The sequence below is a fragment of the Patella vulgata genome, chromosome 9 (genome assembly GCF_932274485.2).
Source record: "Patella vulgata chromosome 9, xgPatVulg1.2, whole genome shotgun sequence".
Lineage (NCBI taxonomy): Eukaryota > Metazoa > Mollusca > Gastropoda > Patellidae > Patella > Patella vulgata.
Window position 1 is genome coordinate 29,832,802 of NC_065887.2, and position 16,723 is coordinate 29,849,524.

A 16,723-nucleotide genomic window follows, 5' to 3' on the forward strand; every position below is an offset into this window, starting at 1 on the left:
CGTTTTAAATAGTGATCTAAACACTAATTATCCCAAAGATATTAAAATTAGGAAGTTAAAAAGTGAATGCTAGTCTGTGTTCTAAACTCCAAGTCCAAACTAAATTCTCCCGATCAATGGTCATTATAAATCAATTCCAAATTCCAACAATACCCATCAGCCATTTCATGACACATTATAACATATGAACGAAATTGAATCAGATTGATTTTCTATAGCTTTAAAAATCTTTTATTACAATAAAAATATTCAATAACAGGTTAAAATGTAATAAATATTTTAAAATTCAACTTTTAGAATAAAATTCTATTTTTTAATTATAATTTTATGTTTTAAGCGAAATTCTTCTAACTCTGCTGTATGTCTTTTGTGTCGTCTTTGACAAGATTCCAGTCTATCTTGTGATCTCATCAACATGGCTGAAGTAAGGGACGGTATATCATCTAGACCAAAATAAAATAAAATAAATAAAAGTCAATAACGGATAATATTAAGAAACCATGGCACTTTAGTTGAGGCTATTTTTGAAAATTATGCGAAAATGCTCCAAATGGGTACCAACCATTTTATGTAAAACTAGTGTGTAAGAGTATGGTACGTTTATCAACAATCACTTCAAAATCAGTAGAAATCAACTTCAGGATTGCCATGGAAGGTTAGAATCCAAAGTGAGAGTCTGGTTGGAATACTAACTTGTGGAAGTAAAACAAGCTAAAACAAGATGACTAGTCATCACCATCCCGCGCCCTTGCACTTGTTTGGAAGGCATAAGGAAAAACAACTTCTTGGAATATCAATGGGACAAGTCAGAAGATTCATACTCTGATCACAGTAGCTCGGCAAGGCATGGTCGCTACTCCCTGTAAGGTTTGCACTACAACCTTTGCCTACCTCAATCAGCTGCTGTATGTTAAACATTAAGCTTATACATCAGAAAATAAAATACTATAATAGTTTGATATTTGTACAAAGTTTCAAAAAGATTACTTGAACAGATAATGAAATATGCTCCGGAAATGAAATCAGGACGGAAGGACGGTCATCAGAAAATAAAATAATAGGTTGATGAATGTAAAAGTGTTATAAAGGTATCTTGAATAGTTTCTGAGATATGCTCTAGAATAATTATTATATATCAAAAACTAATTCAAAGGTGTAGTAAAAATTTAAAAATCATTCAACAGAGAATTTTGTTTCTATGGAAACACAAAAATGATTAAATCTGACAAATTTCTAATTAGCAAAAGGCACAACTACTGTAATAGGATGATGTGTGTCCAATGTTTGAAAAAGATGTTTTGAAGGGTTTGTAGATAAAATTTAAGTCAAATTTGTTTCCACGGAAACACCAAAATTATTAAATCCCAGAAATTCCAAATTAGCAAAAGGCACAACTACCATATTAGGTTAATATTTGTACAAAGTATCATGAAGATATCTTGAATGGTTTATGAGTTATGCTCTAGAAACAAAATTGTACACCAAAAACTAAGGCAAATTTGTTTCCATGGAAACATAAAAAAAATATAAATACCAGAAATTCCTAGATAGCAAAAGGCACAACTACTGTAATGGGTTGATGTGTGTACAAAGTTTCAGAAAGATATCTTAAACAGTTTATGAGATATGTTCCTGAAAAGAAATCGGGACGGAAGGACTGACACACGGACGGACAGACCCCATTTCAATATCCCTCCCTAACTTGGTTCAGAGCGGGATAATATAACAGAATGATGTAGATTCAGGGACTTGGTTAGGTTTACAGGCATGGGTTGATGTGTGTACAAAGTTTCAGAAAGATATTTTAAACAGTTTATGAGATATATTCGGGAAAAGAAATCGTGACGGACGGACGGACCCCATTTCAATATCCCTCCCTAACTTGGTTCGGAGCGAGATAATAAAACAGAATGATGTAGATTCAGGGACTTGGTTAAGTTAAAATGGAAATAATTTAATATGCTTATCACAAGGAATACTGTTAAGGATGTAAAAGTTAATGCAATAATGAAATCAACCTGAATCATCACTTTGTAAGGATATAAAAGATGCAGGTTTTTCATCGTCACTTTCTATTGTTTCTTCATCTTCATCATCTTCAGGTCGTCTGACATCTTCACCATCTAACTGCAATAACTCTGGTAAATGTTGGATTACTTTTTCTCTGAAAAAATAGAGGGGGCATGTCAGCAGTAGTGTCATATCTACTAGCTCTAACATCATAGACAATCAATTCTGAATGGGATGGGTTGTTTTGGTTTTTTTTAAATCCACGATGAATTACGTGCCACACTTAAACATTCAAAATGTGAACAGAAAGATAATTACGCAAATTGTGTTTGAAATTTACGTTTTGAAAGGGTTCTTCCAGTTTGAAAGAATTCTATTGAGAACTCCTGACTTCATAAGCATTTGATTTACAAATGTGAGGTTTTTTTTCAAAGAATTTTTTACATTAATGTCACATATTCAACCATCTAAAATCATTTTTTTTTCTTTAAACATACATTATGCAAGAACTAAATCTGATTATTGCAAGTCTTTATTTAGGCTTCAGATGTCTTAGAAATTATACATTAAATCTTTATTTACACAACAAGCACAAAATCAACTCTGTAGACCCACGGATGGCTTGGATTCGGCTTGGATTTAAACAGGATTTCATTGATTGATTAAATTTTTAAATGGTGTCGTAAGCGGAGATTAACCGTTACATTGATGTCATACTCCCGGAAATTTTAGATCGAGGCTAAATGATAGAGTGTACGAAGCAAGGCTGCATGTCAGTCAATTTGATTGAAAGTTTGATATATACGGCCTTGATATTATGTTTAGTTGTGGTTAAAATGAGAGTTTGGATGTCGGTATTATACGCTCTTTTGTCACTTGCGTTTACAGAAAAATTATGGAAATTGATAAACATCGCAGCTAACATCACCCCAGTTGAATGGCAGCCCCATTGGATCACTGTTTCCTATTTGTATGCTTCGGGAGTTACGTGCTAACGTAGGCCTACCAGTTACAGTACAAGAGTACACGCAGGCTAACAAGAAGTCGGCTATAATTATGCCTCATTGATTTGGTCCATTCCTTTCAAACTTTCGCTTCTTATCTATATATTAAAAGTCTTATTTTTAATTTGTAGTAAAAATAAATGTGATACGAATTGAATTGCAACCCTGTCTCAAACCCAATAGGCTAACGGTACCACAGCCATTGAAAACGTTACTTGATAATTGAGATTGTGTAGGTGGAGTTAACGCCTGTCAATCAAATGATCAGCCTTCTCGGAGACGGTGACGGGAGAGTTGACTCCTATTTCTAGTCAAAAATTACAATGGTGATAATTTTGTTCAGAATAAAGTAATTTGACTGAAATTTTCAATATATTCTTCTTCCATCATCTATTTTTGAACTGTTATAGCAAGAATGGCCAACTCTCTATTAAAATCTCCCATAATGTATCTTTAAGTATGTCAAATTTAATGACCAGGAACAATCAAATTGTAAAGCTAGCAATCCCGCAATAAATCAATTTTAAAACATGTGATATACAGATGTGAGGGTTTTTTTTCAAAGAATTTCTTACATTAATGTCACATCTAACGTCAGTTTTTTTTTTCTATATGTATGTCAAATTTAATGACCAGGAACAATCAAATTGTCAAGCCAGCGATAAATCAATTTTAAAGTATCAACCACCGACCCAACGCCAGGGCAGGCATTACTCGCACATTAGGTTAGCAGCTAATGCCAGTGCTTGTCCACATGTTGTGTTGCAAATTAAGTAGATAATAAAGTTTAACTTTAAAGGGACTATCCCGATTTCAAAAGAGTCTGAAAAATAAAAGTTGGAGTACGTATGAAATTTAAGCGGCAAAAATATAGAGGAATGATGTATTTACCTTGTCTCAAAATTCTAGCTCAAAATATTGAGTCGTTTGGTTGTGAACGTCAAAACTGCTTATCCGGACACATAACCCTTTTAAGATTTCAGGTCAGTTTTTTCGCTGGGTGACCTGATAATCGAATTCCGTTCCTTGAGAGGTCTATATGTGCTGTACTTGATATCGAAAGGTAAATTTCACCTACACATTATTTTTATAAAATAAAGTTTGGTTTTATCCAGACACCGCATAATACAGCTTGGGACACCGGTCTCCATTTCCAGACGGGTTTACATTGTTTGAAAACTTATCACAAATATTGAGTTAGTTGCTTGCCTTAGCTAGAGGATTTTAAGGGATTTTAACACAAAATGAAGCAGTTTTTTTCTCCAAAAAAATAACCGGATTAGCACTTTAAAATTCAGATTATCAACAAAAAAACCCATACCTTGAAGTATCTTGAAAGATTGGTTTTTGGTAATAAATATAGTTATCATGGTAGTTCGGATATGGTTAGGTATTTAGGATCACAATATATCTTTAAATCTTTTATTTTAATCCTAGTACAATGATTATTAATTATAAAATCCCATATTGTTGTCAATACATCCTATAGGATTATTTTTTGAATTTACAATATAAATGCTCTATTATCATACCTGTACTGACTATAACCTGTTTTCTCTGTACATGGATTATTCTCTAAATTTAAAATAATCAATGAATTTGGAAGTTCCTCTGTAAAATAAAATGTCAAGTACTAAAAAGACAGGATTCATAACCATAGTCTAAATCTATTATCTATATTGGGGAGGCTCTAAATATCGTCCTTGAATCCTCCATTCTGATTGTCTGAAAATGGCTTTTTTGGTCTGAAAACTTAGTGAACACGCATCCCTTTAAGCCATTTCTGCCTAATATCCCAATGCTTGTCTGTTCATCAAACTAAAGTCATATCCACTTTAAATAATGCCATTATTTATGCCATTAATATTTCACACATTCAGAACAGATTAACTGTATTAAGACAATGCCATAGACTTGGAAATAAGTAATATTTTGTACATTAAGAACAGATTAGCTGTATTAAGAAAAGTCTCACCTATATGTAATATTTGTATCTGGTTATCAGAAAGATCTAGAACACGTAAATGATTTAAACCAAGGAGATTCTCAACAACTTCAATACAATTTCCTGCCAGTGATAAAAACTTTATATACTTGAGACATTCTAAATTCTGGATTTTCTGTATACTATTCTGAAATGTGAAATGAAAAAAAATCTTTTGGCTACCGTTAACACACATTTGAGAGGCCAGAGCTAAAATATTTTAAATATTTAAAATTCAATAGGTTTCTTCGTCTCATGTCCATGTCAAGTCAAGCAGATTACAACTTAAGCCTCCAGTAGAACAGCCTAAAAACTTGTTTTAAATGATCAAGGGCAATAACTCTGACAGTAATTATCGTAATTCTTTATAAACATTGACACTGTGTATGAATTTCAAGTCAATTGGGTGGTGCTTTTAGCGTGTCCACAAGATTTTTCCAAGTGAAAATCAATAAAGGATTCTTTCCATTGTCATGAACCTAAACACTGTATATAAATTTCAAGTCATTCTATTATGGCACATTAGACCCTTGTGCCAAAGAGCACAGCAAGATAACAATAATTTCAATGTGGGTGTATAAAAATTCATAGACAGAATGATATTAGAAAAAAATCTCATTTAGCTAGTACTAGCCTACCTGTTGAAGATAAACATTTTTAACTTTATCACCCAGTAGTTCCAAACTGTCTATTTCATATATATTTTCTCTGTCTAATCGTAGATGTGTAATTTCATTCAATGCATTGACACTGCAGATAGAAGATATTTAACAGATTATTCTAGTGTATAATATTATGCTCAATGGTGTTGGATAATAGGGATCATCGTTGTTTAACATCGTTAAAACATATTTATTCAAAACCATTTATGTACTTAACTAATGAATAAATGACATGGCTCCAACCAGGCTATTTTGCACCAAACATATGGTGACAACTAATGTACATTGTAAGTACAGATTATTTTTGTTGGGCTTTTCATTTTTAAACCCAAGAAAATATTCTTAAATCTACAATTAAGAATTGTTTTAATTTTTTTTTTGGCTTTGGAAATCCCAGACACCAATATAATTTCCCATGAACACCTGAAAAGCAAAAACAATTTTTCCCAGATCTTTAGTGTATTTGAAAATAGAGTATAAATTCTATTTCAATCAAGTCTCAACTGAAAGGTAGGTATGTGTTTTAGGGACAAATTGGTAAAATTTGGTTTTTTTTATTGAAATGAACAACAAAGTGTCTAAAATCTTTATGCAAATGTTGTTTGATGTTGGTTTACATTTATTCCGTTTTGAGTTCAGAAAAGACTGAAATTAAACAATTCAATTATATTATCACATTTTATTTTTTTCACTGCTCTAGATCACTATCCCCCAAGTTCAAGCTTACATTTCTTCCTGAGACCACTTTTCTGCTTCTGGGGGTAGATTTCTCTTCACTATTAGGTGCAATGACAGCCTAACTGGTTTGGACGAATCTAAAAGAAAAAACATTGGTCAAGTTAAGCTGTTTTTTAACAAGCAAGATATGCCTACATTTTGCAAGAGATGGACAGAACAGGCTAAAAAAAAAAAGTTTTTTTTTCAAATAATCAAGGGTCATAACCCAGGAAGTTAGGGTCTGATACACGCAAGTAAGGAACGGAACCAAGATCTTTGGGATTTAAACATGTAATTCAAGTTTCACCAAAATTGGTTAAAAATTGTAACCTCTAGTGGGTCCACAACATTGGTAGTACATACTTTTACATTATTTGTGTACAGGGAGCGACCAGTTTGTGGGACAGTTTCAACAGGTTGACAAGCTAAACACATGATTTTTCGTACAATCAGGGTTCATAATCCAGGACCTAATGGTTTGATATGTACGAATATCAAAAGGAACAGAGATCTTTGGGATATAAACATATATTTTAAGTTTCATCAAAATCGAATAAAAATTGTGACATCTAACGTGTCCACAAGCTAAAAACATGATTTTCCATACAATCAGGGGCAATAATCTATGAAGTTATGGTCTGATAAATGCCAATATCGAAAGGAACCTGTATTTCAATTTCCGTCAAAATTAGATAAAAATTGTCAATAAACAAATTGTAGATGGACGACAATATACGTTCACATGATAAATAGCCTAAATAGGCGTATAAAAATAATATCCACATTGCGGCTTGCCCCCAGATCCATTCTCTAGATTTAATTTTTGTTGATTACTTCTTGTAGTGTCTATGGTAGTTTGTCTTGTCTGTTTTGTTTTGTACGGTCCTCCTGCACTTATTATAGGAAGATGCACATGGTTTGAAGAAAAATTTTCAGATTTTATATTCAGGCCTAGATAAAGTTATCTAAAAAATACAAGAAGGCCTAGATCCATTTATTTGCCTGCTTTCCAAGAGGTAAATAAATGCTATTATTAGTATCCCTGCTTTTCACAAAGTGCCAAGGAAAACTTGTAATTGTCCCTGGTATTCTAAAGTGGTTAGGAAATTCCTTCTAATATGAATAAATATATGAAACCAAAGAAAAAAAAACCTGTGGTAGGCTATTTCTAGAGCTAAGCCTATAATGACCCCAGTGGGTCACAACTGAATTGATAAAAAATTCCATGAAAATTAATCTATGTACTGTATACCAAGGACACAGTTAGTAATAGTATGAAATTCATTTAAAAAACCCCAAAAAACAAAGCATGACCAATCAGAGATCAACCAGAGTTATCTCCCTTCTAACATTGTCTGAAATTGGCGTCTGTTGGCCTGCTGATGTCATTTAGCTGCTTACCTGTAGAATGAAAGGGCGCTTGATGTTTATGACTAAATAAAACAGAAGAAAACATTTGACAGTTAATAGTTTACAGGTAATCAGGCTTGTTTATTGTAAGCTATGCCAAGGTTAGTGCTGTTAATTAAATTAATCTTAATTCTGAATATTGGCTGGATTTAAACATTTGGTAATTGCCAAGCTGAACTTATTCTCCAATAAAAGAAGTTCCTGCAGCATTTTGAGAAAAGAAACACACACGCACACACACACACTCAATTATGGCTGGTCAGATAATGAGTTGGCTTTCACTGACTCCAATAATGGTAAAAATCAATAAACTAAAATCTTTATGCCTATCTATTGGGTCATTCCATGTCAAATGGACTAGTGCTTGTAAAGTGACCGCCTCAGAACATTATGAAAAATTTTCTGAAGGGGTCACTTTACAACTTTCTGTCAATTTGGTCCACTTAACATGGAATGACCCTCTTCTAAATATAGAATGCATATGGATGGTACTCTATTACACAATTTACATTCCGGTATTAACATTAAAACTAGTACAGATGATGTGTGAAATCCAGGGGTTAAGATTCCATGTACATGTTCAATGAGTCGCACCCTAGGGATTCTAGTCATCCAGTCATTTAGCGGGTGTATGATGTATGAGGTGATCTGTCCCCGCTATGGATGCTAGTTACACCCGATCTTATGCATGTATGGCTTTCTAGATAGAAAGGGAGGTCAAACATGACCAGCGTGAGTCTTCCTTGTATCTCTCAATCAGTGTGATAGATCGAGATATGTAGGATTTCATGTATCATCATGTACTGGAATTGGTTTTCCAACTTTTTATTAATCTATTACCGGTTCCGAAAATCAGAAATGTTTAAGTAAAACCATATTATTCTAGGCCATAGGCCAGTGGATACACTTGTTATGCTCAGATGTCTGAAAACTGAACTGACATAGTATGGTCTGGGTCCCATTAAACTAAGCACATGTAAGGATCAAACTTTCCACATCACCTTTAAACTTTTGAATTTATGTGCTTATTATTTTTATATGCTTTGTGTAACACAACAGCAAGGCTTACACTGAATTGTATGGTAAGTAATCCATAAATTAGCCACATATATTATTGTGAAAAAAAAGTGTTAAGAATTGCACTTTTGCATTTAAACTTTTGAACTTATATGTTATCTTACTTGCTCTGTGTTACAAAATGCTTATAATGGACTGCTAGTATGGTAAGAAATCCAAAAGCTAGCCATATGAAAAAAAAACCCTGGAAATCTACAGAGAATAGCATCTAGAGAAGAAAGTGCTGTCAAACCTTTTTTCAGCAGTTATATAAAGGACTGACAACATGCAGTTTGTAAATGTTAAAGACCACGTAAGATCAAAAATCTAAATTGCATGTATGTATAGCCCATGGTTACTATATCAACTTTACGGCAAGTTCACACCAATCTGATTAAAATTAAGTCCGCTGTTAACGTTTAAGTATCCAACACACCGAAACGCTTTTCGATTTTTCAATTACGACCTTAATCCGGTTGATTGGCTAGTGATGTCACAGGCACTACACATAGGATATACATTATCTATACAATATGTCACTGTCTGTATAATATAGCACTATCAATACACACGGCAACTGGACAAGAGTCTATTGACGGTCCAATTACCACGTGACTGGCCTAATCATAATCACCGAATTATCGTCTTTCATTGGTATAGATTAGACAATTGTGATTGGAATATTTTAGAGTGAATTTAAAATGCTGTATCATGCCGTAGATCAATTTAAGCTGCCTTTGTTTAAATAGGCCATGTGTCAAATGAAGATGACTCAAGAAATTAGCGCATTTACCGGTAATTTGGATAACCCCGTAATACTTGATATCCCAAACTTAAGTACAGAAATACAAATGGTGCCAGTCATTTGTCGATATATTCATTATTAGCTATATATAATAATAATAACCATTTCTATACATAAAGAACAACTACAGTGAATATGGTATTTTCCGATGACTATGCATAACATGTACAATAGATCGCACTCATTTCTCTGCCAATCAACGCTTGGTATCTTATTATCATGTACCGTTCCATGTACTACGGGTGTAGTAAATGAGGTTAAACTTCGCCGCGAAAATTGCACAGGATCATTCGTGGAGTTCCTGGTGCCGTTTGGTGAGTGATTAAACTGTCAATGCAATTGTAAAATACTTTTATTATAAAGAAGATAACCGATGTTAGACATTATAACCTAATCGTATCAAAAACTTTAATTCATCCATCAATTAAATGTTGTTTAAACGCCAATCAACAAATAATACGAGGCTACTTGATTACAAAAACACCGGTGAGCAATAATTACTGGGTATATAGTAATTTTAAACAACTTATTAGTAAAACTTAATTATTTTATGCAATTAATGTGTGTGTGTATGATTCTACCTAATCAACATTCTTAATCCCACTAACACTCACTGCTAACACCAACGTGTAAATTAGTTTATGCCTGTATAACTTTTATAGTCGGATTGATTAATTAATGACAGATATTAACGACACTACACTTTATGTGGAAAAGCGAAGTGCTCGCAGTAAAAACCACATAGCTGGACCCGTATAGTATTTACATATTAAAAGTGTTCGTCCAATAAGTTCCATATTGTAAAAAATTAATTAAGAGTTCAAGACTTCAAAGTTTAAAAGTTGTAGGCACTCTAAATTGGATCTTAAATTAAAATGAATTACAAAACAAATTATTCCGTAGTCAATTGTTTTATTTAATTAGGGGGATTAAGGAATTAAAGAATACACACGCCGGCTGTATATAGGTAATTAAGGAATAAACATTTCGAATATGCATTCGGTCACTGTGACGTCACTGGCGTCTGAGGGGATTAAGAGTGTTTTCGATAATTGGCAAAGTCGTTTTTACAGAAGGTCTATTTTTACGACTTTGAGTGAAGATAACTGAACTTGCCGTAAAGTGGATATAGTAACCATTGGCTACATGTATCTCAAAGTTTCCAGGCCCATCTTATGTGCACTTTAAAGATGGGTTCCCAGAAAAGTATTTATCGGGTGGTTATTTCCAATAAAAGTATGGCAATTTTGGTATATATGGAAAGTAGAGATATCCAATCTTACTAGAAAAATACTGGATTCCCCGATAAACACTCATGGAGCGTATACAGGACAAAATGTAAGGGTTCCCCTAATCAACAGCCCGACGATTAGGAACTTCTGCACACATGATGTCAAAGGTCACAAGCGAACATTGAGAGCTTGATGTACAAGTTGATAAACTTTATGAAGAGTTAGGCGTACAATACTTTCTGAGATAAAAATGACGGAAAAAGATGCGGTTAGTGGATAATCCGAGAATTTAATTAGGATTCGATATTTGTAATAAATAGTAAGCGATTAAAGACAACATCGTCTTATGTATGCAATGAATTCTCCTCTGACTCCCAAGACGTGACGTAAACATGACCTTGTTTGATCGAATGTTAATAGCAGGGCATTCCTTCGCAATTACAATGTTTGAGAAGGATTTGAAGCATAATTATGACAAATTAATTAGTTTGAATATGTTTTTGGTCCATATATACCATTAAATCACCCAGTTTGTACGCGGGAACCCATCTTTAAGTAAAGCATGAACATTTTTATCAGCTGTGATTCCATTCAAACTATTTTTATATCAGACTATATGGATGATGAATACCGTTAGTGGTTTTAATTAACTTTTTGGATTGTATAGTGATTGAAGGCCTTTGTAAATGGAGTTAATTCTAAGTCTCAATGAAATATCGTCACAAATAGTCTATTTTGATGTACACAACAAGGAATCAACATGAGGAAATCATTATAATCATTTAAAATTAATCTAGAGGGCAATAGCATACTCTGAAAGTGATCACTGAACAAGTGATCACTGAGCATAACTGAAAATTAACTTATCTGCAATTTTTTATTCAATAAGAAATTTTTTTTAAACATGAATACAACCCAAAAAACACTGACTTTTGTAGCCCTTGTAGCAGTGGCAGCTCACTATAATCATTGCATTGGATTTACTTTAAAACTTCGAATAATTAGTAATAGCCCAAGAAGGCCAATAAAATACTTATTAATAACAAAAATAATGGCTGAAATATTTTCTTTACTACAGCAGCTTAATTTGTAGACAATCAAAACAATAACCTAGGTTAGATACCATTAATATACATTAATGTACATTGTTATTGTGTATTTATATAGCGCATCTTTCACCTAAGTGCCTAGATTCTCTTTACAAACTTAAAAAGATACAATATACAAAACAATAAAATACATGTAAGTAGTTAACGATACCTTCCAGCATATAAGAGAGAGAAAGAGAAATGGGGTTTAACATCCACTTGATATAAACTAGGTCATTTCAGAACTAACACATGGTTCAATTTTATTTCAATAAGTCGCTTGTGTGTAGGGGTCTTTAGCAGTGGGAGGAAACCGGAGGACCCAGAGAAAACCCATGAGGTTGTCCTGTCACTTATATCAGAGTATATATTAAATTTCAAATCAAAATTTGGACGCCTAGTACCCCCCCATATTAACCACAGTACTAAGAATATTATCAATATCTAAATGATTTTCGTGAGCAGGCTTTCCATCACAACTTTGACGGCTATTATCCCCCATATCAAGAACATCACAATTTTCACGGCTGATATCTTCCGTATCGAGTACATTACCAAATATAATCAGTATCCAAATGCTTATCACATATATTCTCATTATTAATATTTGTTTTCAACTGTGTTATAAACATGTGGTCTCCATGTCAATATTTTGGACTGTCTGTGCATGCTTGCATTGTATGACTTGATTGTTTTGTCACATGCATTCATGTGCATGTTGTTTTAAGAATATATCCATTATTTTGTGGCTTGTTCTTTTAAAAAACTATCCATTATTCGTATCTCTATGGTGTTATGTTTTAAGTTTGATAATAGCCTCAGAATGTCCATTATGTAAATACAAAGAAAAACTTTGGGTCTAACGCCCCTCAGTTGTTCTTTCTATTCACATAATGGACAGTCTTCAGCCATTATCCATTGGAAAAAAAAACCCCACCTGATAAATACTTTTGTGGGAAAGTATCTTCAAAGGAAAAATATGAATATATAAAATTACTGTAGAAAACAGAACTATAAAAACAGAATTCAGATAAAAAGACAATACCAAAGTTAATAAAAAGCTTTGGTAAATCAAAAAGTTTTGAGTTTTGATTTAAAAGTCAAAATTGCTGCACAGCTTCTTAGGCTAAAAGATAATTTGTTCCACAGTTTAGGTGCCTTTCAGAAAGATTTTTGCATTCCTTTCTATTAGCAAAAGGTTATCACTACCTGAGTGGGGGGGGGGGAAGAGAGAGAGAGAGAGTTAATTTAGGGTCCACTCAACACAAACTAGGTCATTTTGGGACTAGCATATGGTTCAATTTTATTTCAATAATTTGCTCGTACAAAGGGGTCTTTAGCAGTGGGAGGAAACCGAAGGACCCGGAGAAAACCCACAGGGCTCACACTGGCTTTTATTTTTTTTTCCCGCCAAAATGGATGATAATTTTTATATAAAAAAATGTTTGTATTTTTTTCTGCCAACTGGAATATTTTATCTGCCAAAAATGTGTGATAAAAAGACAACATCTAACAATTTTATGTCTCAGCTATTGTTATTTTCAGGTACCGTAAAGGTATCAGAATCTGAATCCCTGATAGAGAATGGTATAAATTTCAGTTATATTTGTAAGAGGTGCTTTAACTGCTTACAACTATAACCGTCGTTCACTATTATAGCATTTTGGCGATGGTAATATGATACAAATGGCAAACTGTTTTCTCGCTCAAGAACCGTCTTTATTCAACTCGTTCTCACATTTTGGACCAATGGTGATAATATAATTTGAAATAATGATATCTAATAGGCATACTTGTATATTTTACAAGCCGTATATGAAGCCACAGTAAACGGAATTCAGCTATCAAAATATTTAATTTTCTTTGAAAGGAACTGTCGACCATTTGATTACATGTATAACCATTTTTTTTTAAGACGAAATGAAACATCAAATAATCACCGGTTTGATTAAATCATTAAGAGTAAATAATGACTTGAGATAGGCTTTATATATATCATTGGCAATTATTAATCAACTAATCATTAATCCAAGACAACTGATTAGTATTACTCATTGATGTGATCCGGATTATGAACCAGTCGATTAATTTATAGTACTCCGCCACAAGATTGACACTCAATAATGGTTAATCCAGGATAAATACGATTAGAATTTTAAGGTTTTTTTCCCGCCAGTTCTCAAAAAGAATCGCCAGTAACGCAAAACATTATCGCCAAAATCAAATTTTAATCGCCAATTTCATATTTTTATCGCAAATTGCGACCGACAGTGTGAGCCCTTGGCGACCTTACTCCTTGTCACGCACAACAGGGGAATTGAAACCACGCGAGTTGACTCTAACCCCCCACCCCTGCATCTATATATTGTAATAAACTTTCTAATTTTGGCAATGATACACAGTTCAGAATGTTGACATGTAATGCTGCAACGTCTGATAAAATGGGGCATTTTACTTAAAGGAGCTAAATCGATAAAATTTGGGACTTAGAAATTAACTTAAATTGGTTGCACCACGTATATAATAATGATTTATGTATATAAACTGATTTACATTTAATTGTTTCTGTTTTTAATGTAATTTCTAATCGGTTATGCAGAGCTGCCAACCTAAAATGTTTGCAATGGTTGAGATTTAACGAAGCTGGGGTCCAGGGACCACGCCTCTGGTCAGGTCCTAAAGGATTTAGTACTTAAAAGTTTTAATGCAGATCATAACAGGTTTGGCAAAGAAGAATAAATGAACTACAATTTACATGATCACTTGGAATGAATATTAGTGGCAATAATCATTAATTCCAATACACTTCAGTATATAAATTGTTAGAATTGTTACTTCAAAATATAAAAAACATGTCTTTAAGTTAAAGTTCTCAAATAGCAGTCACTGTTTGATTGATCGGCGACGATACAAAGAAACTTTTGACTAATTGCATCTCATCAATGTTCATCCGAATGTAACTCGTACGCGGAAATCATTTTTATTTTACTTTTATACTATAGTTTTGAAAATGCGTGAGATTTCACTATGTGCCTGTGAGAGCGTGATTTTGATTAAAAATGCGTGATTCTCACACCAAATGCGTGACAGTTGGCAGATATGGTAATGTTCGGCGAAATATGCCAGAAGTCTCAATTGATCAATGGCAATTTCTAGTGTCTGGTTATTCCAGATAAGAGTATGGGGCACCGTTTGATATAACTTATGAAATATGTCTAGCCTCATTCTTCAAGTCCCTTGTTACAAATGGCACTAAAAAGCATTATGGTACACGATTTGTATACCAATGGTGAAATGTTTATTTTGTCTAAATGTTGGATATCAGAAGCTGATCTTTTCCCGGTAAGATCACAACATCAATGTTGATCTAAATTGACAAATAATTTTTGTTTTCAATGTCGATGACTTTGGATGATATTGAGTTAGAGACTTAACTAGTACTACTTTAACTGTGACCTTGCATACATACATGTATGTAAAAAGTTTACTGGTAGATACAGAGGCGCAGTACATTGATCCTGCTACTCTAGGGTTAGGGTTAATGTTAGTGTTACTAGTGTTAGGGGTTGAGTCAAAAGTAGCCGGGTCAACATACTAGGCCGATAGACTATTAATGAATATATATATTTCAGGCCATATATTGGCTCATCAACATCAATATTGATTGAAAAACAGCAATATTGAATTCTAATTCATGTGTTTAAATTCAAATAGTATGCCATTTATGGGAATTATTGAGTTAGCCTAGTCTAGTAACTAGTACTAGTTATCAATTCAATCTAGTAGTATTAAAATATTAGAGGTTTTTATTACTATTATTAGCTTCTCAGGCTTTGAAGTTTACCCAGGACTAAACATTTGTCAATACCTTTAAAAATGTCGAATTTCTCAAGAGGCGAATCCAATTCCTCTGTCATATCAATTCTTTCTGCTGTCATATCTTTTGAGTTGCTTGAGTCTTAGAAACTTTACTGAGTCACTTACTCAGTTGTTGAGGTAAACAATGCTATTTCCGGTTCTGGTAAGTAGGAGCAATCATTTTATGAATAAAATATCATGAAAAACATTCATACAAATAGACGTGCTCGATCCTAATTGTTCCCTAAATACTGTCAGTAATCAAAATGACAATTGTGATTATTTCTTTCAATCAAACTAAGCAGATAAAAAACCAAGTAATAATGAACATTTTTCCCAATTATTAATTAATAAATGATCAATATGGGAAGCCACTCTTTTTTCTGCGTGTAAGGGACTAAACTCTATTTATAAATTTAATGAGAGTTTAGAAAATTTTAGCGTTATTTTTTCCTTCTCCGTTAACTTCGACCCTAAAAACTCATTCTAATGTTATTTCATGGCCAATGACTTTTTAAAAAAAACCCCAGCAGTTGCCAGGAAAGATGCGCCAGATACGCCCACATTTTGCAAGAGATGGATGGAGAACAAGCTTTGTAAAAAATTTGTACCATTAAATTAGGGCCCATAATCCATGGTCTGAAATGCATGAATATCAAAATGGACGGTAATATTTGGGATATAAATCGGATAATAATTGTGACCTCTAAAGGGACCACAAGCTAAAAATGCAATTTTGCGTACAATCAGGGGCCATAATTCAGGGAGTTACGATCCCATGTGCAAATATCAAAAAGAACCAAGATCTTTAGGTTATAAACATGCATTTCACGTTTTCTCAAAATCAGATGAAAATTGTGACCTCTAGAGTGTCTACAAATCGTGATTTTTCTTACA

The 16,723-nt window shown here is 33.3% G+C and overlaps 1 protein-coding gene across 1 annotated transcript; it reads right to left on the minus strand.

Moving 5' to 3' along the window:
• Positions 1 to 246: 246 nt before the first annotated feature.
• LOC126831635 (leucine-rich repeat-containing protein 46) lies at positions 247 to 16,046 on the minus strand. Its single transcript, XM_050562225.2, has 7 exons — positions 15,837 to 16,046; positions 6,388 to 6,475; positions 5,637 to 5,748; positions 4,990 to 5,146; positions 4,547 to 4,625; positions 2,019 to 2,164; positions 247 to 443 (listed from the first exon to the last, which is right to left on the minus strand). Exons 1-7 carry the CDS (start codon positions 15,904 to 15,906, stop codon positions 307 to 309), a joined length of 789 nt encoding a protein of 262 aa, XP_050418182.1. The 5' UTR covers positions 15,907 to 16,046; the 3' UTR covers positions 247 to 306.
• Between the last annotated feature and the right edge of the window lie 677 nt (positions 16,047 to 16,723).